At 31.4% G+C, this 24,043-nt stretch overlaps 2 protein-coding genes across 2 annotated transcripts in view; both read left to right on the forward strand.

Moving 5' to 3' along the window:
- Nucleotides 1-22,823, forward strand: part of LOC127717889 (transient receptor potential cation channel subfamily M member 1-like) — a 156,138-nt gene extending 133,315 nt beyond the window's left edge. The window contains exon 25 of the transcript XR_007989459.1: nt 22,294-22,823. The gene's annotated coding sequence lies outside the window, so the exon portion shown is untranslated. The remainder of the gene's footprint in view (nt 1-22,293) is intronic.
- Nucleotides 1-22,823, forward strand: part of LOC127717891 (transient receptor potential cation channel subfamily M member 1-like) — a 49,290-nt gene extending 26,467 nt beyond the window's left edge. The window contains exons 12-22 of the mRNA XM_052223749.1: nt 2,179-2,289; nt 3,510-3,609; nt 4,676-4,901; nt 6,569-6,787; nt 8,342-8,482; nt 10,969-11,238; nt 12,198-12,372; nt 13,766-13,922; nt 16,216-16,397; nt 20,789-20,918; nt 21,260-22,823. Coding sequence (XP_052079709.1) covers nt 2,179-2,289; nt 3,510-3,609; nt 4,676-4,901; nt 6,569-6,787; nt 8,342-8,482; nt 10,969-11,238; nt 12,198-12,372; nt 13,766-13,922; nt 16,216-16,397; nt 20,789-20,918; nt 21,260-21,440 — 1,892 coding nt within the window. The 3' untranslated portion in view covers nt 21,441-22,823. The remainder of the gene's footprint in view (nt 1-2,178; nt 2,290-3,509; nt 3,610-4,675; nt 4,902-6,568; nt 6,788-8,341; nt 8,483-10,968; nt 11,239-12,197; nt 12,373-13,765; nt 13,923-16,215; nt 16,398-20,788; nt 20,919-21,259) is intronic.
- Nucleotides 22,824-24,043: the final 1,220 nt, after the last annotated feature.

A 24,043-nucleotide genomic window follows, 5' to 3' on the forward strand; every position in this document is an offset into this window, starting at 1 on the left:
TCTTATTTAACATTTCTACTAAGTTTACTATTTAAATTTGCATTCTTATAGTAAATGATAGTTCCATCAAACAAGCTCGAAACTTTACTGTTGCTATGTAATTTTTAACAGCTCATTTTAATGTCAATTATTCAAATGGTCATTTGTAAATGATAACAATGAGTTGCACTTCAAAATTGAGTTGAGCCCTTCCTCCCACACATTCCAGATTTTGTAAAATATCTTTTTCATTTGTGTTGTAAAATATATTGTTTAAAAAATTAAAACCGTATTTTTATGAACTTATCGTAAATATCAGGCTTAAAATTCAAACAGACGTGTGTTTCGTCTTTAAATGAACCAGTCATTAGTGACGGTCGAATAAAAAAAGGCAAACAGGTCAGATAAAGTACAAAGTTGAACTGCATTTAGGGCCCAAAATTTTCATTCAAAGGGTAGAAAATCCTAAGAATTTTGAACAAATTTTTTCAACAGTCAATCAATGATTATTTTAATTCATATCAACACAGAAGTGCTGACTTCTTAGCTTGCTACGTTAACATTATTTTCTCGTGTATTCATAAAATGTTTCATCCTGGAAATTCAGTTATTTGCGAACATTAACATGATTAAGAAAATCCGTAGTTTTACAAATCTTATTTCTATGGAAATGTTATCTTTATGAAAGTGATTAACCTTATTAACTATCATACACTAGCAACATGTCAACATGTCAAATGTCATGGCAGAGATATTTTTTGGGTTTTTTTTTTTGGTAAATTTGCATTCATTGATTTTTATATCCCAATAGCCTATTTAATGTTTTTATTAACCTTCACAAGATTTACCATGTGTGATCACCAAACCTATTTCGATTGACATGGCTGAGGACATTTCGTTAATATGTTTCTCGATATATAATTCAAATTTGAGTCAAACAGTTCTAAAAGGTCATTTTATTGAAGATTTTATCGTGTCTGATTCTTGTATACCGTATATCTTTTCAACACTTTGCTAAACTTGCACATGAACATGTGTGCATGTACCTGTATTATGCATCTCTGTCAATAGAGACTTTGAAGGGGATAACTACTATTCAAATGCACATAGCGATTTCATATTTAATGTGTTGATTAAAACATTCCGGAAAACAAAACAGGGATATCAATAACTTTTTTTTTAATGTTTTTCATATATCTAATACAAGAGAAAATGAAACGATATTTAAATTTGACATAAAAGAACAGATATTTTGTTATAAAATTATTTAAATAAAAAACGCTCTGCAAACTCGGAAGGTCCCATATTCAAAAAACATAGATTGCAATATCCAACTTAATTCAGCTTTTCAGCGTACTATCTCTAAAAATTAAGTTTTTTTTATTAAGTTTAAATATAAAGTATGTTAATTTTTTAGAAGAAAAGATTTAAATATTTCACACAGCCAAAAAAAAATATTAGCTTAAGCTATATCGAATGATATGGATAATTTAAAAATAATAAGCATGACGTGAATCTGCTGCTTTTAAATAAGACATCAGTAAGGAACACGTTTTTCTCAGACAAGTTATGATAGGTCGTTAGTGCAGATGAACATATAGAATGTCTACATATATCTTAAAACAACCGTAGGAGAGAATTGATTTGAGAAACGAATTATTGTGCAAATAAGAACATTTTTGTTTGAAATAGACGACTGTCCACATTCTATAAACATCGTGAGTTTATTTCTTGTACAATGCTGATGCAAAATCAACTATAAAATGTCCAATATTTACATGTATCATTTTCTTGTTGATAATTCCCTGAAATGCAATATAAAAAAATAAGGAAATGAGTAAATTGCTAATGAGGAAACTCTCCACCAGAGTGTCATTTTTGACCAATTAGTCGTCCGTTTTAGGCAAAAATGAATATTCATTATGACACAGATATAGTTTGAAACCAGTTTGTAGGTCATCCAATTGGGCTCCTAATATAACAAGAACCGTTAGATTTTGATTTTTTTTAAATGTGCTTTGTAACTGGTGAGACTAAACGGAGAATACAATTACATTGTACATCATTTCGCCATAATGACAATAAATAATAATTTCTTTTTTTTTAACTGATTTACTTTACATCAAGCTTGCTTTGAATTTTTCCTTCTCGCATTCACATTTTGAATGTTTGCATGATGATGATGATGATCTTTTGCAGGTGATGAGATAGGTATAAATGATATTTTCAAGCACCTGTTTATCTGGGCAGTGCTTATGAATCGCAGAGATTTGGCCATGTTGTTTTGGAAGAGAGACGGTGATTATATATGTAAGTTTTTTACTGTAATTAAAAGGATATAAAGCAGTCTTTAACAGTCATAGTGAATAATAAATGCGGATCCAAATGGGTGTCCAAGAGAAATTTTTATGAATTTTAGACTAAATTAAATACTAGCATAAAGGTGTTATATTAAACATTCATTGTATAATAATCTTTTTGTTGACTGAGGTTTGATAGGAACAAATAAGCACTGTCTAATTGCGTCTGTACTGGTAGAAAATGTGTTTTAATGCCACCACCGCTTGGCAAAGATGGCATTAAGTGTTCTTTTGATCGTCCGTCGTTCTGTCCTTTCCATTTTTCATTTCCGCACTATAATTCAAGTTTTACTTATTCAAATTTTTTGAAACTCATATACAATGTTGAGAACCAAAACTCGCAAACAGAGTGTGATAAGTACTTGTTTTTGTACCATCAAACTTCTGGGAACCAGTACGCTCTAATGTGCTGTTAAAAGTATTTTGAATTTTTCAGCACAAGTCAGGATAAGGTATACTTTTGATATAAAATGGCTGCCACTTTTTTTTTTAACTTAAAACAACGTAGGCATTAATGCTTGAATTTGCAGAATTTCACAGAGAAAGAAATTGGACTATGAATTAGTGGTTTTATTCCATTTATATTATTATTATTATATTTTATTGATACTTACTCTATGTGAGCTGTGGACAAACACATCTGCTGATATGAATGTTTACCACTAAATTAACTTATTTTTACATACAAACTTGCTGTATTTTCAAATAATGTCTGCAAATATTTTACTGTTAAGAGATATTGTATCTATTTGTGAACTACAATATATGAATAATCTAAAAAAAAAAGAGAGAATCATAGTGTTCAATGTTATGGAAAATGAACCGTTGTTGTATATTGTAATATATGCAAATTATCAAACAACAGTAACTTTAACAAAAGAATGTAGTTTATTTTTAATTTTCCCAATTAGTGAATACGAAGAGTAAACGTGTGTTTACTTTTAAGAGAACGTCAAGCTAAAATTTCGAAACCCCCTACTGACGAAACGACACACGCGGCCTTCTATCGGATGTCCATGCGTAAACATAAAATTGGTGATGGCGCATTAACTAAAAAACATTGAAGAAAACAAACGAAATATGTACACTCGACGTGGCGTTAATTTGTATTTAATTTATATTATGTTTTATCTGCTCCTAACTGTGTGTATTTTAAAACGACTCATCTAGGTTCTGCATTATTTGCAAGTTCACTTGCTAAAAGGCTGGCTGAAAACGCCAGCGCTGAAGCATTCATGGATGAACAGACTGCTTTATGGGAAAGTTCTAGGTAAGCCATAAATTACTGTACATTTTTTTTCATTATGAATATAATTTACATCAAACACTTTACATAGGTCTCATGTAACCAACAATACGTGTCATTTCATAACAAACTTTTCTAAAATTGCCCGTTTATAAATTTTGAATTTATAAAGAAACCAAGGTTTCAACTCCCTCAGGCAAAGTTGACCTTAGATGGATTTGGCTATTTGTTCTAGGTATTTTTGTCATATAGCTCTTCAACTGTTTCGGTACTTATACATCCCTCGGATTTCAAATGTTTGGCTTTGAGTGTTCCTGATGAAGGTAAATCCAGAAAAGCGCTTCGGAGGCATGAAATTATTAAACGTGTTGTTTTCAAGTTTTCACAGATTTGCATATTTCCGTTGCAAAACGATAAACATTATACATAATAGAGGATGTACGATAAGAACCATGTTATAGGCAACCATACGGCATTCAACAATGAGAAAACCCAATCCCGTTTAGTCGGCTATAATAGGCCACGACATGAAAAATATGAAACAAATCATTTCAAACATTGTTGAAGGCCGTACGGTTGCCTATAATTGCTCACATCTACTTCATTTGAACTTTGGTGGATATTTGTCTTATTGGCAATCTTTCCACATCTACTTATTTTTATATGACAGACAGCAATAGTATCGACCTAGTGCTAACAACCGAAAACATAATTAGTGGGGAAGAGACACTAAAGAATACTGTTACAAAAGCTTTATTTTTTAAATTGAAATGTAATCGGAAAGCAAACATCTTTAAAAAGAACGTTTCAGAACAACACAATTCTGTTGATTGTGTTCTTATTTAGCCTTTTTAAATAGATGATATGATCGTGTTAAAACACTGGCAAATAGTTTGAGGTATCACTGACCAATCTTTTGTCGACAAACAGCACGTCTGGCGTACACACAATTTTAATCCTGGTATTTATGATGAGTTTATAATAGGGGCACTATAATTAAGACTTGTGCTATGCATGCACATAAACACTGCAATTACAGCAAGCCAGTTATTATGGTATTCATGCTTTATTTCGTAATGATATTTTTTAGACATTACGAAGACCTTGCATACAGTGTGATGACAGAGTTATATTTAAACGATAGAAAGCACGCTCGCCAACTGTTGGTGACAGAAGTGAAAAGATATAATTCAACTACGATTTTTGAAATAACTGAAAAGTTCACATTGATGAAGTTTATGGGACATGCTGCATGTCAAACAAAGCTGAATAAAATTTGGAAGGGTCAAATAAAAGGGGAAACATCAAATTTAAAGGTAAATTTTAAAAAGCTGTGGTAAAACAGATAAATCGATCATTAAAGAATCCATTGAATGTTTTACGTATTGCTTCCGAACTGTTGATTCTTAAGAACTATGTACGAATATCATGGAGCATTACATTAAAGTTTCTACACTTAGGGGAGCATTCTCTTGCTGAATTCATTTCAGGTACTTCTGTGTAGTTTAAATTTAGAAAACGAATCAATGAAATTGTTAAGGACAAATGTATACTGTAGTAATTTGATTCTACATTGTGAAGCGTATGGTCATCGCTCGGTGCGTCGGTCTGTTTGTTCGACCGTATGTGTGCCTGACTAGAATGAAATTCATTTGACCATTGTTGATTTTGGGGTCTATTGGTCAATAATAAGGACCTATATCACTAAAAATAAATCGATTTAGACAAGAGGTATTGGATGATAACTTTCGTTTTCTTTGTCTCATTGCTAGATTTATAGAACTATACTCTCAATAGTTGGAAACTAGGGAGTCGCAGAAGACAGTTATCGGTTCTTGAATGAATAGATAAACGTTAATTGTCACTGTTACTCAAATAGTAACTTTAGATTAAAAAAAATGGTTGGCTTGAAAATAAATCTTCCTTTTTTTATTTCACGCAATTTAACATTTTTAATTATTTCAAAGTGGATGCACAAAATTTATTTTTGTGGCTCTAAATAACATTTCTGTAAAATTACCTAACTTATGTTGGGCGGTTTGCATCTGTTGGCGCAAACTTCCGAATGTGTTGCTAATATGATTTAGGAGCCAATACAACTTACCTAGAATCTATACCAGAGTCAATAAAGAAACAGCCATTTAATAACACTATAATATCAAAATCCCTGACGTAATAATTTTACAGGTATAAATAGACTAAGTTCATTGAAATGTAAAATGTCCATATAGACAGGTGTTTAGTAAACGAGTTTGGAAATATTCACATCGTTATACAAAGGACAAAAGGAACATCACCGCCAAATAAATAAACATTAATAATAGGAACAAAAAGCGTTCATTTTGTCGAAAAGAGGATATAGTGCCTTGGTTTAAACTTAAATATTAAAGAAAGGAGAATTATAATGAGATTAGATGTTAGTAATCTATCTTGGGTATATGTCATTATAAGTAGAGAATTGTTGATTATTTGGTTAAATCAAGCCATAATACCATTTAGGGAAGTGTTATTAAGTTGATCAATAATTCTTTATTTTTAAACAAAATGTTTGTCATCACAAATTAGCTTCATTTGTGTATTACATTGGTTGTTTAAACAGTTATGAGACAACAATTCTATTCTGGTAATTTCCTATTTTAGTATTCCGAATTGAGTTATTTTGGGCTATGTATTTTCTATCATCTTATGTCTAATCATTATGAATTTTCATTTTCAGTATATATTGTATTCTACTATTTTGTTTTTCAAGATACACGAGGTACATCAAAACGTTGTGATTGGTTAAATCGTCCTGGACAATGACAATTTAACCAGTGGCGTGGTGTTATTTTCATTTTTGTGTACGAATAATGAAGTTAGCTTTAGTCGTTTAGATTTTGAAGCGAAAAATTTGAATAAGTTTCTTCTTATAAAACTTGTTGCTAAAGTATTAATTAGAACTGAACCATTTATGTTTTTTTTATATATATATATATATTTATAGGCAATAGTTTTTGCTGTTACTTTTCTCCCTATATTGAAATGGGACATATTGAAGTTAGACAAAACTGGCAAGAGAGCAAAAAACAAAGTCACTCAATCGGAGAGGTTGGGTACAAAAGAACAGGAGAACAATACTACATTTTTACAATCTGCACCTAATTGGATGAGGAAAATATATTACTTTTACAACTCACCTTTGATCAAATTTCTTTTTTCCGTTGTAAGTTTTCAACCATTTTTTTCGTTTATATTATTTATTGTCATTCCAATGGAAATATAATTATAGGTATGCATCAATAAAAAAACAACCAAAAAGCTACAAAACAAATGAAATGAAGGGTTGGAATCCATAACTACAAAAGAGGGACAGATGGCAATTAAAATGTACAAGAAAGTACAAGAAAAGAGCTTTAACGAAATGTCATATCTAGATAATGCAATGTAGTTTGTTTTAATGTTTGAATGAGTTATCTTCATTCTTCATTTCCTAACACCATGTTCCCTCTGATATTTGATTTATGACCTTTTAATACCCACATTATGTCGATGCTTTCTAAGGCCTTCTTGTAAATAAGTTGAATGACGTTCATAGTTTATACTTGTTTTATAAAAACAATATTCAGCTTGTTTGTTTGGTATTGAAGCTATAATGATCATTCAACGGTTTTATATTTTATCTTTTTACACATTGTTACATATGTTGAGTAATGGATCTTTAATCACCGGTGTATGTTGTTGATATTGTTACCTAAATATACTTTACTTTTTAATTTAACATTATATATTTTCAATATTAGTGACATTCGGTGTGCTCTGATCTAAGAGTTACTTAAGTTGAAATAAAGTTTTCGAGCCAAATGTTATACTATAAAACCACGGTGTGCTAAGTACTATATTGCTACCACAGAAAGGTATAGTAACTGTCTGGATTTGCAATTTCTCTTCGAGTGCACTTAAAGTAAGGATCAAATTTTTCTGTTTCAACAGAAATCGAGTTATATATTTTATAAACTATATTAGAAAAGGCAAGGATCAGGAAACACCTTTGCCAGTTTTCGGGTTTTGATTTCGTGGTCGGAGGTCGAACAAACAAGGGATTCAAGGAGGATGATAATAAGCAATAGATTGAAATCACAACATTTCCTCTCAAAATTACCCCCAATTTAATAAAAAAAAATCCCAAATTTATTTTATCTAGGGTCGGACTCCCAAACAAAGGACGTCTGTTTATCTGTGTTTAATGTTGCAATACGCACGCACAGCCATATCTAGTCGAATTTTGGACAGTTAATCAGACGTTTAATGCAATTTTGTGCAGGCCTATCTTTAAGATTTATTTGTTATTTAAAACTGAGTATTAATGAAACATTGGCAACAGGACCGAGTGCAGTTGACAATTAATTAACTTAAAAGACATCTTCAGATATCAAGTAGTTTCATTTTCGGATAAACATATAGAAATAGGGGAGAATGTACCAAACAGATAAGAATAACCATAAGTCGAGAAAAATAGGCAATACCATGGCAAAAAAGACGAAAACAAAAGACAACAGTTCACAAAACACTTCATTATCTAAAATCTGGCAACACGACCACAACGCAAATTCGAAGGTGTTATCCAGCGCCCCCGGAAGGGAATGCAGATCCTACAGCAAATATGTGAACCATGTTGCGTGTTGTGTTCTGCAAGTCGGATATTCAAACTCATTGGTTTACGTTAATTTGAACCAAAATTGTTTTGTCATTTTCAAATGGTCTTGTTTATTTAAAATAGTTAACGTATCTGACAATGTTGGTGGTATTCAGCTTGTTTGTACTAACAGATTTACATTCCATTGAAGACAAATTTCCCTCAATTTATGAATACATTGTTTATGCATGGGCTGCATCATCATTAACAGAAGAAATACGACAGGTAATTATACGAATACAATATATTTTTGAATTCAATAAGTCTTGAGTGCAGTTATATGACGGACAGGTCATTGAAGGTTATGGATAACTTGTATGACATCTAATGAGTAAATATTCAGTTATTGGCTCGGTAATATATCAATTATGAGCACGCTATCACACATCATTGTTAGCAACACATTCCTAAATGATTACCATCAACAATTATTTCACTAAATTGATTCAATCATCAATTTTTAAGCATGTAAAAATGTTGCCTTTTTACGAAAAGAAACGATTTGAAAAGAGATGCGGGTAAACATAAATACCGAAAGCTAGAAAAGACAAATCAAATTTAAAATGCAGTTTTTATTTCAAAAGACAAATTTAACATCCATACTAGATGACAATGTATTACTTTTCTAACACTAGACCATATACAACGTTTCGTGGACGCAGTGTTCAACTGATAGTTGACATTCTTTTGTTTAATCATATTAGCAATGATTACATACTGGAGGTTCACTAGTAAAAAGTGTCTCATTAGTTATAGCATTGCTCAATCATATTTTTACAGTATTACGGAAGTTGTAGTACATAATCATGACATTTCTAATACATAAGTTGGTGGGAAACAGGAAACAAGCCAACAACGGAATTGAAAATGTGTCTAACGGTATTACAGCTTCAAAGATAATTAAAAGAATTTGTATTGTTACTTAAAGTTCTGCTATATAAAGGATATACTCGAATTGAATAATTTTAAATTTTTAAATTTTAAAAACTAAAGTTTCAACTCCCTCAAGCAAAGTTGACCTTAGATGGATTTGGCTATTTTTTAGATCTTTTTTTGGTTATATAGCTCTTCAACTGTTTCGGTTCATATACATCCTTTGCTCTCAAATATTCGGCTTCGAGCGTTCCTGATGAAGGTATTTCCAGGAAAGCACTTCGAACGCATGAAATTTATTACGTTTTGTTTTCATTTTTTAATGACGTTGTTGATCGTATTTATTCCGTTAAACATACATTGAGGTATCACAAGTAAAGTTTAAAAGGTTTCTTATCTTTTATTACACTTTAAATGAGGATAAAGGTTTGATAAACAAGTAAAGAAAATTTGATGCTTATCTGAACAATGTGCCTTCCTGTCTCCAAATTAACACTAACACCACAGCTGCATCTGTTGTTTGAATAGTCTAGGGCTTACTTTACCTAGCAAGATTTCTAGTACAGATTATTAGAAAGGTATCTCGTGTAAGAAATATGTTTACCAAAATGATTGGCAATTGAAGCCATTGATTCAAAAGATGTCAACATGATTTGGCCGACCGTAGAATGCGAAAAATTTGGCACTCAAAATTATCTAGTCTAGTAAAATCCGAAAACGTATATGTCTTGAATTTGTAAGAGAATTCAATGTGTCCGCTATCTAACAGTATTTATACTGGTAATAGTCCCAAGGTGTATCTCTACAAGATCATATTTCATTGTAGAATTTAAAATAGACATGCAGAATTATGATAGATGAGACAATGCTGCAAAATGATTTTTTTGTTAGCAAATAGAGAAACAAGTTCTTAACACAAATATGTTTGTGTTACTTGCAAGAGTGACGAAAAAGATATTGTTTCGACGGAAGAGGTGGCGAAAAACAAATTGACCCAGGGGAAACCCTAGCCAAGGATTTTCTCAATCTTTGTGAAATATTTATGAAATTCTATATCGGAGTTAATTTCATTTTAATCGCTGAAGATTAACCAGATTTGGTAAAATTCTATATGTTCTCCTTTGTACCCAATATAGTTGCACTTCTGTAAATATATAATGTAATTTTCTCATGGAAACTACTGTTATTGCTACAACTTCGACAATTTGACTATGAAATTTGGTAAAAAAATCAGGGAATGTAGAATTCATATGCACTTATATTTTTCGCAAAGGTCAAAACATAAAATTCTGTACTTCCCCTCTTTTTACTTAAGAGTCTTCCTGAGAATTCAATTTGTCCGCTATCCAACAGTATTTATACTGGTAAAACACCCAAGTTCTATCTCTATGACTTGAACATGGAGATCATGCATAGTTATATGCAACCTATAGATTAAATGGAGACGATACCAAGTTTATAATTAGAAAATACCACCAGTATGATAGTTATAGCCAAATATGCGTGAGGAAAAAATTATCTCATGTTTTTCAATCTTGCCGTATATTAATCTACTTGTCTTCATTCCCGTTACCTAATCACTGGTTGAGATTTTGTAATCATGATAGTTTTTACTTTATATTGTTGATGACTTATTTTTATCATTTAATCACATGAGGATATACCTCATACTATTAACTAGTATTCTTCAATACGCGGCAAAGGCAGTGACTAGATATATTGTATGATACCTTTTGTTGAAGACCTTTAACCTTTTTTCATCTTTTGTTATGTTGCTCTACTATTGACATATACCAAACAGCAACTTTTACTATGTAATACGATACATTTTCTTTCAGGCTATTGCTATGAATCACTTTCAAAGTTTCGAGTGGAGGCAACTGACCCTGAATGCAATGACCTGGTTCTCCTTTTGGACACTGTTTGAATTGTTGATGTACTGTATGTTTATCATGTCTGTAATTCTTCGATTTACATTGTCAGCTGAGCACTTTTATAATGCACGAATGATGTATGCAGTAACATTAGGAACATTTATCATAAACAGCATGCAGTTTTTTCTTGTTTCCAAACAGATTGGACCGAAAGTTATTATGATTGGAAGAATGGTAAGTAAAGATATCATAGTTTCTTTGTTGACAAATGATTTGAATAATGGATCTTCACGTTATAACAAAATACTGTGGATTGATTATTATTCGTTGGATACCAGTTTTCGTGGATTTCTTTGTTAGATTGAAACCACGAATTCAAATTCTTGTAACAAGATTTGAATTTGCTAAAGGTTTGTATTGGAACTTTCGAAATCCCACGGAATTTTCACGTAAAATATATTTTTTCTTCAATTCACAAAAATTGGTATTCACGATATAAATGATGATACAGTATTCAACGAGGTCCTATTTTTACATTAATGATGTAATTGATTTCATGAGAAATATATGCCATGATTCTGCTTGAAATGCAGCATTTACTCTCAAATGTAGATATTAAACTTACTACTAATTAAACAATATAACTTTTAATGTAAGCATAGGACACATAGGCTCTAAAATAACTGCTCCGTCGAACACTCTTTATCTCTATTGGTCAATCAGACACTCTGTATCCCTATTGGTCAATAGGACAAAAAAGTGTAATAAATATTCACAGAGCAATACCATTAGTATTTTACATGTCGATTTAAACGTTTTAATACTGAATTGTTTTTATAATCTATATGTAACAAGTCATGTTTAACTGGTTTATATGTTACAAGTTAATGACGTTTCACTATCTATCTACCGTATAAAGATAGTTTGTTTGCCTCTGCTAGATGTTTCAATGTTATCAAATATAAATCCTATGTCCAAAGCTTCGCTTACAAGTCCCTGATAACTCTTTGTTTCACTTGTTGTTCTGAAATTTTTTTAAGAGATCGTTATATTTGTATATAATCATACAGATATTCAAATAAATTTAAGGCAATAATTCCATTGAATGCTGTAAAATCTATTGGAACCGAGGGTAGATTGGATCCTTGTTATGTGTTTAAGACATACTTGTATAAGTCTTAATTTCTTTGTAGATGTTCGACGTCATTTTCTTCATCTTGATATTTGCTGTGTTTTTATTCGGCTTCGGAGTCATTTACCAAGCAACTATGTACCCAAATACATTACCTGGATTTCCACTTTTTCAGAATCTCGTATATATGCCATATTGGCAGTTGTATGGAGAATTATTCCTAGAACAATTTTACGGTAACTTATGTATTTACAGCCGTTGTTAACGTGTACATAATTCAGTTACGTCATTATATCAGTCGGTGCAAATACTATCTTTATAAAATGTATAATACCATACTTTTGTGAACATGCCATTCAAATTCTGATTCGATCCAGAATAATCTTTTTTTTTTAGATATAAGATCATAAAAGATATTGAATCATCAAGTACTCTATAATTATACTGCAAAAAAATGGTATAATAATCTATAGAAAAATTGAAATGTTAGTGTCAATGTACCTCTGTTTTCACTACCTATCTACCTAAATACATACCGTTGGCCATTCCGTAAACATAAACAGAAATCAGTCTGCAAAGATTCATCACGCCATAATTACTATTATCCATAACTGTTGACTAATTTTATTGACTGCTACGACTTTTTTCACTTTTTAACAAATCTTAATTTGATTCATTTCCGGTCATGGCATGAGCAATGCCATCCGTTTCCTTTGCGTGTCTTGTTATTATACTTATCTCATTCCGTTAATGAATAGGAGTTTTTCATTTCCATGTATTCGTGATATTCAGATTACATTTTTTGTTCTTTCAATCATATATGATTGCATTGTCAAATACTAAGTTCAATAGAGCTATTGAATGCATTTTAAAATACGCTATTCTATAATATTCAAATTAACTTTTTCTGATATGTCGACATTTTATTTGTGTTTATCCGTTATTATTATCTACTGAATTAAGTAAACATGTTCTCTATTGAATTTTGTGTTCATAAATCTTGATCAAAGGTTTAGGTATGCGTACTTACAAGTCAGAATTGTCCAACCAATATAATGGAATTCAATACGACTGTCATACAATTGAGAGGTTTAACTAGCTTTAAAACCAGGTTTAATCCACCAGTTCCTACATAAGGAAATGCCTGTACCGAGTGAGGAATATGACAGTTGTTTTCCATTCGGTTGATGTGTTTGAGCATTTGATTTTGTCAATTGTTAAGGGACTTTATGTTTTGAATTTTCCTTGGAGTTCGGTATTTTTGTTTTTTTTATTTTTGTTATTGGCTTGTAACCTTCTTTTGGTAGCATTGAACGTACTTGTTTTCATTTTATTCAATCGTATTCAATATTATTTGTTGTTGAAATAACAATTGCATTGCATGGAAACAATTTTATGTTTTTAGGCAAATCGTTCTTTCAAAATATGACTTACAATAAAGATAAATCTCAAAAAGTTCAAGACAGGAGATTTAAACAATGTTGTGAAAATAATAATATTGGTTGGTATGTTGAATTTAAATATATAAGATACTATACTCAAATAATATAAATCAATAGAAGAACTCAAATTTCTAAACAATACAATAATCCTAAAATACGTTGTTACTGTTTTTTTATATATGATCAGGAACACTGCCAGATGATTGTACTGAAAATGTAGAACTATACAGTAATGGGACTATGGATAGATGTCCTTTAAGAAACCAGATAAATACATTTGTACTGTCCGTTTACATGGTGGTAACACATATAGTTCTTGTAAATCTTCTAATTGCGATGTTTTCGTAAGTATGATTAATGATTCAGACTGTTTGATGTATAGATTGAAAACAACACGTTTAATAATTTCATAGGTCCTAAGCGCTTTTCTAGATTTACCTTCATCGGGACTGCTCAAAGCCAAACATTTGAAATCCGAGGGATGTATAAGTACCGAAACAGTTATAGAGCTAAATGACAAAAACACCTAAAACAAATAGCCAAATTCATCTAAGGTTAACTTTGCCTGAGCTAGGGAGTTGAAACCTTAGTTTCTTTATAATTTCAAAATTTAACAACGGACAATTTTAGAAAGGTTTGTTATAAATCATGTCAGTACCGAAGTACTGACTACTGAGCTGATGATACCCTCGGGGACTGATAGTTCACCAGCAGAGGTATCGACCCAGTGATGTAAAAAATTGAAAACAACACGTTTAATAAGTTATCTAGTACTTTGGATTTTTTTTTAAAGAGAAGCGTAGAATATTGAAACTCAGAAGTTGAAAATAAACTTAAAATGCCATGGCAAAAACAACGAAAAAAGAACAAGAAGACGAACATCAGTATATAAAAACTATTGAAGAAAACTAAAGACTGAGCAATACGAACCTAATCAAAACCAGCGTTGTTCTCACGTCCTTCGGAAGGGTAAACAGATCCTGCTCTACATGTGGCACTTGTTGTGTTGCTCATGTAAGTGCACACCTGGGAATATGTCTATTTCAATACTTCACATCCGATGACAAGAGGACATGATTGTGGCTACGACTATCCGTCGTCATCTGTGAAACAGATATCTCATAATGGGTTAATTAACTCGTGATGACATCCGTAACTTTTTCGAAGTTATTGATTTAACTTTGAACTCTTGTTTAATACCTTCCCTGTGAGCAGCAATCCTCTATCAAGGAAAAGGCAAGCTCGTATCAACTGGGAGATATATATTCAATATGCAGGCCGGAATGTTGCTACATAGAAATAGACAGTCCATAATTGGGAAGCTATAATCTCTCTAGTCGAAAAGTTTTGTTCACAGCGGATCCTCATTGTCAATTTCTAGATGTAAGTCAATATATGAGGCAGAATTCACTGTATATGATGTATCCTTTATTTCAAGTTCGATAGAATAAATGGTTTCAACATAGAGAAAACATCGTCTATGCACATGTACGAAGTAAGAATCATATGACTAAAGAAAGACGTTGACAAGGAGAAGGGCCAATTTGGTTTTAGTGTGATTGCCGATTATTTGTTGAAAAACACGTCCTGCAAATGTTATGTTGTCAATCAAAAATTTAAGCATCTAGATCATGTCGGTTTCAAAATGTGTTTTGTGTGAATCAGATTGATATAATATGCATATTAATCAACGACCTCAATTTAGTGCTATTTGTAAAATAATGTAAAGCAAAATTTAGGCAAGTCAATACTCAAATGTTGAAAAAAAAACAACAAAGACATGGATGGCAAAAACCAACAAGTCCACAATATACTACATAAAAGACTTAAAAGTGTAATCCACGAAACAGATCAAAAAAATTGCTAGTGCTTAGGATGTATAAGTAGATCCAACACCACTGTAAGCACCGTTTGAAGTTATGTGTGTAAGTTCATTTTATGGCTTATTGAGGTACGCTCACATGTAGAATGAGATACTTAAAGTTTGGATTTTTTTTCGAACTAAAGACTCAATTTCTTATTTCGAATTTTTCTTTTGGATTTCAATTCGTCAAACATCCAACAGATCAGAGTAAAGTCATTAATACAAAATTGAAATTTTCACATTTTACACATTCTCTTTTTTTTTTAAGCAACATTCCAGCAGCGGCTGCATATAGAGTAGTATCTCCTCATCGATACGATATCCCAGGGTTTACGTTAAGGGGAGTTACTGTTTACATGGTAACGATTTCCGTTTGATATTTTTTTATTTGCACTCGGAACCCCCTCTTTATATACGACGTCGAGGGGGTTTTTTAACGACCTTGACTACCCATGAGGGTCTTGCACGGTCGGTATCTTTATATAGGTATTGACATCACTGTTCATATTCTTCTAAACAAAAATCAATTATACAGGATCCGGAATGCTTGCTTTGCCTAACAAAATGAGAAAAGATGTCCCTCATGTTAAAAGATGTTTTGTGTTGACGATGTAACAATTGGTTTTTGATTAGAATTTTTGAAAGGAGGCTTATTGTAATAAAATAAGCGTAGATATAAAAAATGAACCTTGTAGGTAAAAATCTGATAAGCAAATCAATATGATGCTAAAGTATACTTATGAAATTTGCATTATGTCTTTATTAAATCCTAGACATACGTTTACAAAAGTTCAAGACAACAACGAACTGGTTTGGAAATTCCACAGATTTTCGCTCATTCAGGAGTATTATGATAGATCATCATTGGTACCACCATTTATTATCCTCAGTCATCTCAAGATATTTATTTTGTACATCAAAAATAGATGTACAGGTAAAAGAAAAAACAAGTTTAGTAAGTAATACGTATTTATAGAAGATGAATAAGTAGGATGCGGGTAAACGTCAATGAGCAACGGCACACATAACAAAAAGATATTGATAGGTCAACATGGTCCTCAATAAAAGATAGAAATCTATTAAGTCTTCCAAGCGTTCAATTGTCTCGAGTGAACTTGTGAAAACACAAAATTAATCTAAAAGTATGGATAAAAAGCTGATAAAATTGTTCACATGTGTAGATCGGCAATCAAAACAATTATTTTGTGTATGAAATAATTGGTTTATTGAAATAGATTTTAAAACGCAAAAAACTCAAAACGAGTGATTAAGATACTGAATCAGACGTAATTCTGGTAGATGTGAATGTATAATTTTTCTTTTTGCAAAAAATTTGTTTTATATCACGGTAAAATAACTTTATGTGCTAATATTGCCAAGAATATTTATTTATAAGTACAGCAGATTATTCCTGGCCGATTCATTTTGTGAAGTTTGAAATACAAAAATACACTTTACGAAAACGTTTCTAAAAGATTCAAACAAAAATTGATAAAAGTTGTATGCAATAGGCATGATAGGTAGGTTCTGCATATGATTCAACCGATATGAAGGCCTGGAATTTTGACTGCCTCTAGAAAATGGTTGTATTTTTGAAACTTTTGCCATGTAGTAGTCCATTTACTAGACAATCAAAGAGTTGTTTCAATGTTTCTTTTACATGCAGAAATCATTAAACACTCTTTGCATGAGCTGTGGAAATTATTTTCCCGTTTCGACCACACGCGTTTGCGTTTGCGTATTTATAAATCCTTCACAGCAAAAACCTACTTCTGTGTGCATCAAGTTGTTTACCTCAGATAAGAAAAAATCTCGGTGAAACCTTAGCTCTTTATAAGAGGTAACATTTAGATTTATTATACTTTTGATAGGCTAATTCGAGAGTGTTAATTTACTCTATTACCCTTTATGGAGACGCTTGCTCAAGTGTGCGTTTATTAAATGCGACTCTATCCTATGGCAAATACTCTATTACCCTTCACGGAGACGCTTGACCAAGTGTGCGCTTTATTAAATACGACTCTATCCTATGGCAAATACTCTATTACCCTTCACGGAGACGCTTGATCAAGTGTGCGCTTTATTAAATACGGATGGTTGTTATGTACAAGACGTCGTAGTTTATTACTTTGAATTTGAAATTTAATCGACAGTAATAACAGAACATTCAGTATAATAAATTAAATAACACATATCTGAGAGGGTGATAGAGCAGACTGTTACCCCTCGAAAAGACATTGTCAACCTTGGCTTCGCCTCAGTTGACAATTTTTTCTCGGGGTAACACTCTGCTCTATCACCCTCTGAGCTATGTGTTATTTATATAGTATCATATAAGCAAAAGATATATTCCTTACTAACATCTTCGATCTTTAAATACGAGTTGAGGTGTTTGCTCTGTAATTTTACCGAACGTGTCTTTATCGCGATTTTGAAATTTTGACTCCGCGCTGGTTAATTGACATTAACAGCTTGTAGAAATACCTGCTATGAAAATACTCTTCAAAGCCATTTAAAAGTCCGTCTCGTTACAGATATAACGCATAAAACCAAATCCAAACGAATTGACAAAGGATGAATTTTGTACATGTAATAGAAAAACAAAGGATATGGGGTACCCATCCATGACACAAAATCAATATATGCACGGCAAAAAAAAAAGCAAAGCAACAGCGCTTGTATAGCTGTTCTTCATATCAAAGTTGATATTTTATAAATGGTTACACTCAATGGTCCTATATATAGTACACATATCATGTATATGTACATCCCTGTATATAATGTAACTATTGGACCATTTAGTGCTTATTTATTCTTAAATATAAGTCTTACCACGTCTCCTTATTTTCATAAAGGGTGCAAAAAAACAAAACTGCAGACATGTTTTATACAAAATGACAATTTTTCAATCGGACTGAGTCTATAAATGTTGTCATGAGACAGAATTAATTAAGATATGCAAAATTTACCAACAAGTTAAGAAATGATTTAACACAATCACTAATAAGATTAATAAAATGGGACAAGTGCATGAATGGGCGGCGAGGTTAAAAGTTTCTTCTTGTTTGCATTATCGGATTCCGCTTATAGGTTGCAATTCTGTAAATATAGACAATGCAATTTCCCATAGGAACTCCCTTTGCGGCTAAAACTGTGACACTTTTACTATGAAGTTTCGTGAAAAATAATATCCCAGAACGGAAAGTTTATATGCACTACTATTTTATTCAAAGGTCAAAATATAGGGCTGTGCGGCATATTTTCAACATTTATATGCCCTGAACTTCTAAGAGTTTAAACTTATACTAAAATTCTATACTATCCTTACCTTCATATTTGGACCTCCTAAGAATTAAAATTTAGGCGCTACCATGTTTTTCTATACTGGTTACATTCCCAAGTGATGTCTCTATGAGATGAAACACAGAGATCATAAATGGGAACCAGTACATTAACAAATTAACATATCTATGAATATTATATATATCCCCAAAAGAGGCGTGGTTTGAGAAATAGCTGTATTTACAAAGTGCAACCTATACAAACATTTATTCAAATAGAAAACCTTCTAAAATTACTTTTTCTCACAACAATACTTATTTATCAGAATTATAACCTTAAGGAAATCACTGCATATACTCTAAGTTTCCTTTTACAGTACATTTTATACCCCTACCCCTATTTCAGCTTTTTAAAGAATTTGAAAACAAGACTTGAATCATTGCCAGCTTACCCTATGTGCATGTTTTCTGACATAAAATGTCTAAAACATGTTTGAAACTATTCTGATAACAAATTGAAAGCATTTTACAATACTATAAATGTATTGTTTAGTAGTTAATCATTCCAACATTCAAGATTATACAAAGTATCCAATCCTGCCTGTGTCTCCAGTCCACATCTTACTGTATGTCTATTTGTCAATGAAAGTTCACAATTTATGTCTCAAATGGTCAGTTAAGAATTATTGTCACAACAGTATCATCTCTAACCATATAACTAACATAAGTTAGTTAATGTATGAACTAGAAGTGTCTAAACAAAGCCATATTTGCAAAATTTTATTTAAGAAGATATCAGTCTAGTGCATAAATTCACTAAAAGTTTGATAGAAATGACTGCTTACATCTTATTTTTTGCATAACTTTCCAGCACAGTTATTGTTTTGTTTACAAAAGACCTTGAAAATAATAAAATCATAGCATTTACAAGTTAAATTATCTGTTTTATGACCCAGGGTAGGTATTTTTTTCTGTTTTTTGCCCCCTGGGACCTCACATTTCCTTAATATTTTCCCTGTTTCTAGCAATGTGGAGTATTTAGTATATATTTAGGATAGAACACACTATTGTAAGTTTTATTGAGGTCTTTTTGTAATTCTAGCTTGTACTTTTTAATGCCGCGGTCACAAAAAAACACATTTAGGTGTTACGGCTTACTTTTGGGTTATCGACAGGACAAAAATAACCTAACAAAATTATTTAGGAAGGATCAACGAGTTTCAATGACTGCGAAGAGTAAATATAGGCACTTCTAAACAATTTAAATCACAAAAAGGCATATATTATGGATTTATTTTGAATTCATGGATTGAAGTAAACCATGCATACTGTAAACTGTGAATTTATGCTGAGTCATCATAGTTAAGGCTCAGGATTTTCTCAATCTTCATGAAATATTTATAAAACTTCATATTTGAGTTAAATTCTTTAAAATCTCTGAGATAAACCAGATTTTGTGAAATTCTGTATGTTCTATTTTTTAACCCTATATAGGTTGCAATTCTGTAAATATAGACAATGCAATTTCCCATAGGAACTCCCTTTGCGGCTAAAACTGTGACACTTTTACTATGAAGTTTCGTGAAAAATAATATCCCAGAACGGAAAGTTTATATGCACTACTATTTTATTCAAAGGTCAAAATATAGGGCTGTGCGGCATATTTTCAACATTTATATGCCCTGAACTTCTAAGAGTTTAAACTTATACTAAAATTCTATACTATCCTTACCTTCATATTTGGACCTCCTAATAATTAAAATTTAGGCGCTACCATGTTTTTCTATACTGGTTACATTCCCAAGTGATGTCTCTATGAGATGAAACACAGAGATCATAAATGGGAACCAGTACATTAACAAATTAACATATCTATGAATATAATATATCTCCCCAAAAGAGGCGTGGTTTGAGAAATAGCTGTATTTACAAAGTGCAACCTATAGTATATTCAATTTTCATGTTTTACATTATTTTTGAGTAAGATTGAAGGAATACACAAATCCTTCTTTTACGTCATTTTGGAGAAGAAAAAACTCAACACTTTGAAAATATTTTTTTACAGAAATTACAGAAACTGATGCCGAAAATGAAAAATTAGCTATTCTAGAAAAAGATGCAGTATACAGTCATTTAAATTCATCAACTCGGTTACGAAGACGTCGGGCCAGAAATATGAATGCTGAAAAGGACGGGTATTTTCTGTTTTCATATTTCGGGGGGTTTTTTTTAACATTACTTTTATATTCTTGTTTTTAAAAAATATTCGTAAACATCATTTCAAGTTATGTTTCCCATTATTTTAGGAATATTTTAAATAATAGTTATATATATTTTAATATGTCACTTCAGACATTGGGATTTAGCAATCTGATAAACGATTAAGGGAGTGATGAATAGCAAAATCATTTTCTTTCATGCGACCAATTATAAAAAGTTAAAGTATAAATGAAGCATTTGCTTTTAAAATTAAAGATGAACGTTTGTCGAACTTTAAGTATTAAATATTTTCCGATTGTTTTTGTCATGCTTTCAGGTTTGAAGCTAGTTATGAAAAAGATACAGATCTAAGCTTGCAAGAACAAATAAACGTTTTGTCGTCTGACGTAGATATAATTCAGAAAAATCTAGAGGAAACTCTGAAGACTGTAAAACAGATAATGGCAACAAAACAGAATGTATTGATAGTAGAGGTTCCTAGGGGTATACACAGTTAAAATATGAACAAATGAAAGCATCTATAGGGCCTCGTCAAACCATAATAAACATGACATTTAATAAAGTGATTAGATGCAAATTATAGGATAATAGGTAGAAATGGACTCCAATTTTTTTATTCTATAACTTATTCTTGCTGATATATTCCTTTGAATATATAATATTTATGTATTTAAGTGGAATTTTAAGATATCTACATGTATCTTTCAATGCATTGACTGTTGACTACTGTTCCCCTAGTTTTGACATTTTTACCTATTATGTCTGTTTGTTTTGTTCACACATCGTTGTCAATATAATGGAATTTTATGCGACTGTCATACAGGTTGTGAGAGGTTTAGCTAGCTATAAAAACAGGTTTAAACCACCATTTTCTACATAAGAAAATGCCTGTATCAAGTCAGGAATATGACAGTTGTTATCCATTCGTTTGATGTGTTTGAGCTTTTGATTTTGCCATTTGATTATGGACTTTCCGTTTTAAATTTTCCTCGGAGTTTTGTAATTTTGTTATTTTACTTTTGTTTTGGTATACAATATGTAGGTGTAAATTTAAGAGCAATATTCAATCTTCTAACGGTTAATCGCAGCTTCAATGATAGTGAAGATGTAAATGTATTTCGAAATATTTATTGGTTTATTATATTATGTTTTTCATTAACAGTTAGTTTAAACGTGCTATCTTTAGAAACTTTATTTTAATTCATTTTTGTATGTACTTTTTTGTATTTTTTAACGATCCGACGCCCTTTTAGGAATGACTGTTGACCACAACAGGTGTCAATAATATAATTTTGTAAAGTGTTGATTGTGAAAAAAAAAGCTTTATGAATTCAAACAGACTTTTTACAGGTTAAAGGTAATACGACTACGTATACGTCCGTATATACCAACAAGTTTTACCTTGATCGTTTAACAGGTCGAATGAAGGCAGTAATTACATTTAGTTAACCAAAATCTCGAAATAGTAAATTCTAAACAGGTAATACGCATGTTCCTAATCAGACAACAGAAGATTTTATCTCCGAAAAATTTGAATGAAAATTTATCAAGTTATTAGACCATTATCCCCAGGTGTTGTTTTTCTGTTTGTTTTTATTCAAAATGTGTATGACCTTTTATGACTTTCACAATTTAAGAAAATTATAAATCATTTAGTTTAATTAATTTCAAATTGAACATTATTCCGAAGTATATGTTCGTCTAGGTAACCAAAACCATTTAGTTGAGCATATTTTATTGTTTAAAAGGGCTTTAAGTACGGAGATATTTGCATTTTATCATATCTGTACCTTTACTTTGTAATTATGTAGTTTTACCTTAACCATGTATTATTTTACTTGTCTGTGTAGTTATTCAAATAAATATATATTAATATATAAGCTGTTCATGATTCAAGATTAAGCATATGGATTATATGGATATTACATGTAATGCCATATGTTTCGTACAATATGCAATTATGCTTAAACTACACTGAGGTTGGCACTCACTCAGATAACGTGTATTTTTTACTTCGGTTGTTGTGTCTAGATGTTCTAGAGCATTGTTGTTTCAGGGAAACTGTCTTAGAGGATTTGCGTTCCATAGGTGTTATCGGAAATAATTGTAAAAAAAGTCAAAGCATCATTGCTCCATATAAATTGTCTAATCAAATGACATGTTGATATGATCAGGTTCACAGCATGGTAAGCGATTCTACCAAATGGTGTCAGAGGAGTGGCGTTCAGAGGATGGACCTGTGTTTCAAGTATGAGAACAAACATAAAAATCCCAGTAAATCCTTCTAAAAATTATTGTATGATAAAATTAAGACAGCTGCTAATGATGACAACAATAATACCAAGTATGAAACCTTTCTTGAAATCTCTCAGAAAAGGAGTTGTATCCAAAAGATGTCATTGTGCAACCATTTTGAACAAATAGCAAAGCATATCTCATGTAAAATATTTTTTATATAGCAGGGTCAAAAGAATTTGAGGCCAAATATTTCTACCAAATAAGAATATTTTGAGGAACCATAAATTGAATCCCTCAGTACAGGTTGGTAAAAAGGGATTGTTTTAAAAGGTGTTCTCATATTGACAGTCATGGTTTGGGTTTGCTTTGAAGAAGACAGAATTCCCAAATATGATACTTGTTAAATGCAAACATTGATAAAGCTAAAAAGCATTCCACTTGATTTATTTTATATATCAAAGGATATGTGTACACTTATAATTAAGGCGACAGTAATTGTACAATTAGGGAAACAGTAGATAGATAGAGAGGTGTTAATTGTCAAGACTTTTAACAAATATTCCCCATTCAAAGCTTAAAACAAATTAAAAGAATTGGTCTTCTATTCATACACAATTGCCAACGTAGATACACAGATCTAGGGTAGCGAGGGATAAATAACACTTCACACAAAAAAAAAACCCTAAATCTGACATTATCAAGATGCTTGATTTTTTTATTAACAACATATTTTTTACGTTTAGATGACCTGTTTTGTAACAAACAATGTGCAAAGGAACAAACTGTGTTCCTCTACATGTTCGACTTGTTCCTCTGTTGATATACGGCAGATTTCACATAAGAGCTATTACATGTTCTTAGA

This window comes from Mytilus californianus, unplaced genomic scaffold (genome assembly GCF_021869535.1).
Source record: "Mytilus californianus isolate M0D057914Y unplaced genomic scaffold, xbMytCali1.0.p SCAF_10, whole genome shotgun sequence".
Taxonomy (NCBI): Eukaryota; Metazoa; Mollusca; class Bivalvia; order Mytilida; family Mytilidae; genus Mytilus; species Mytilus californianus.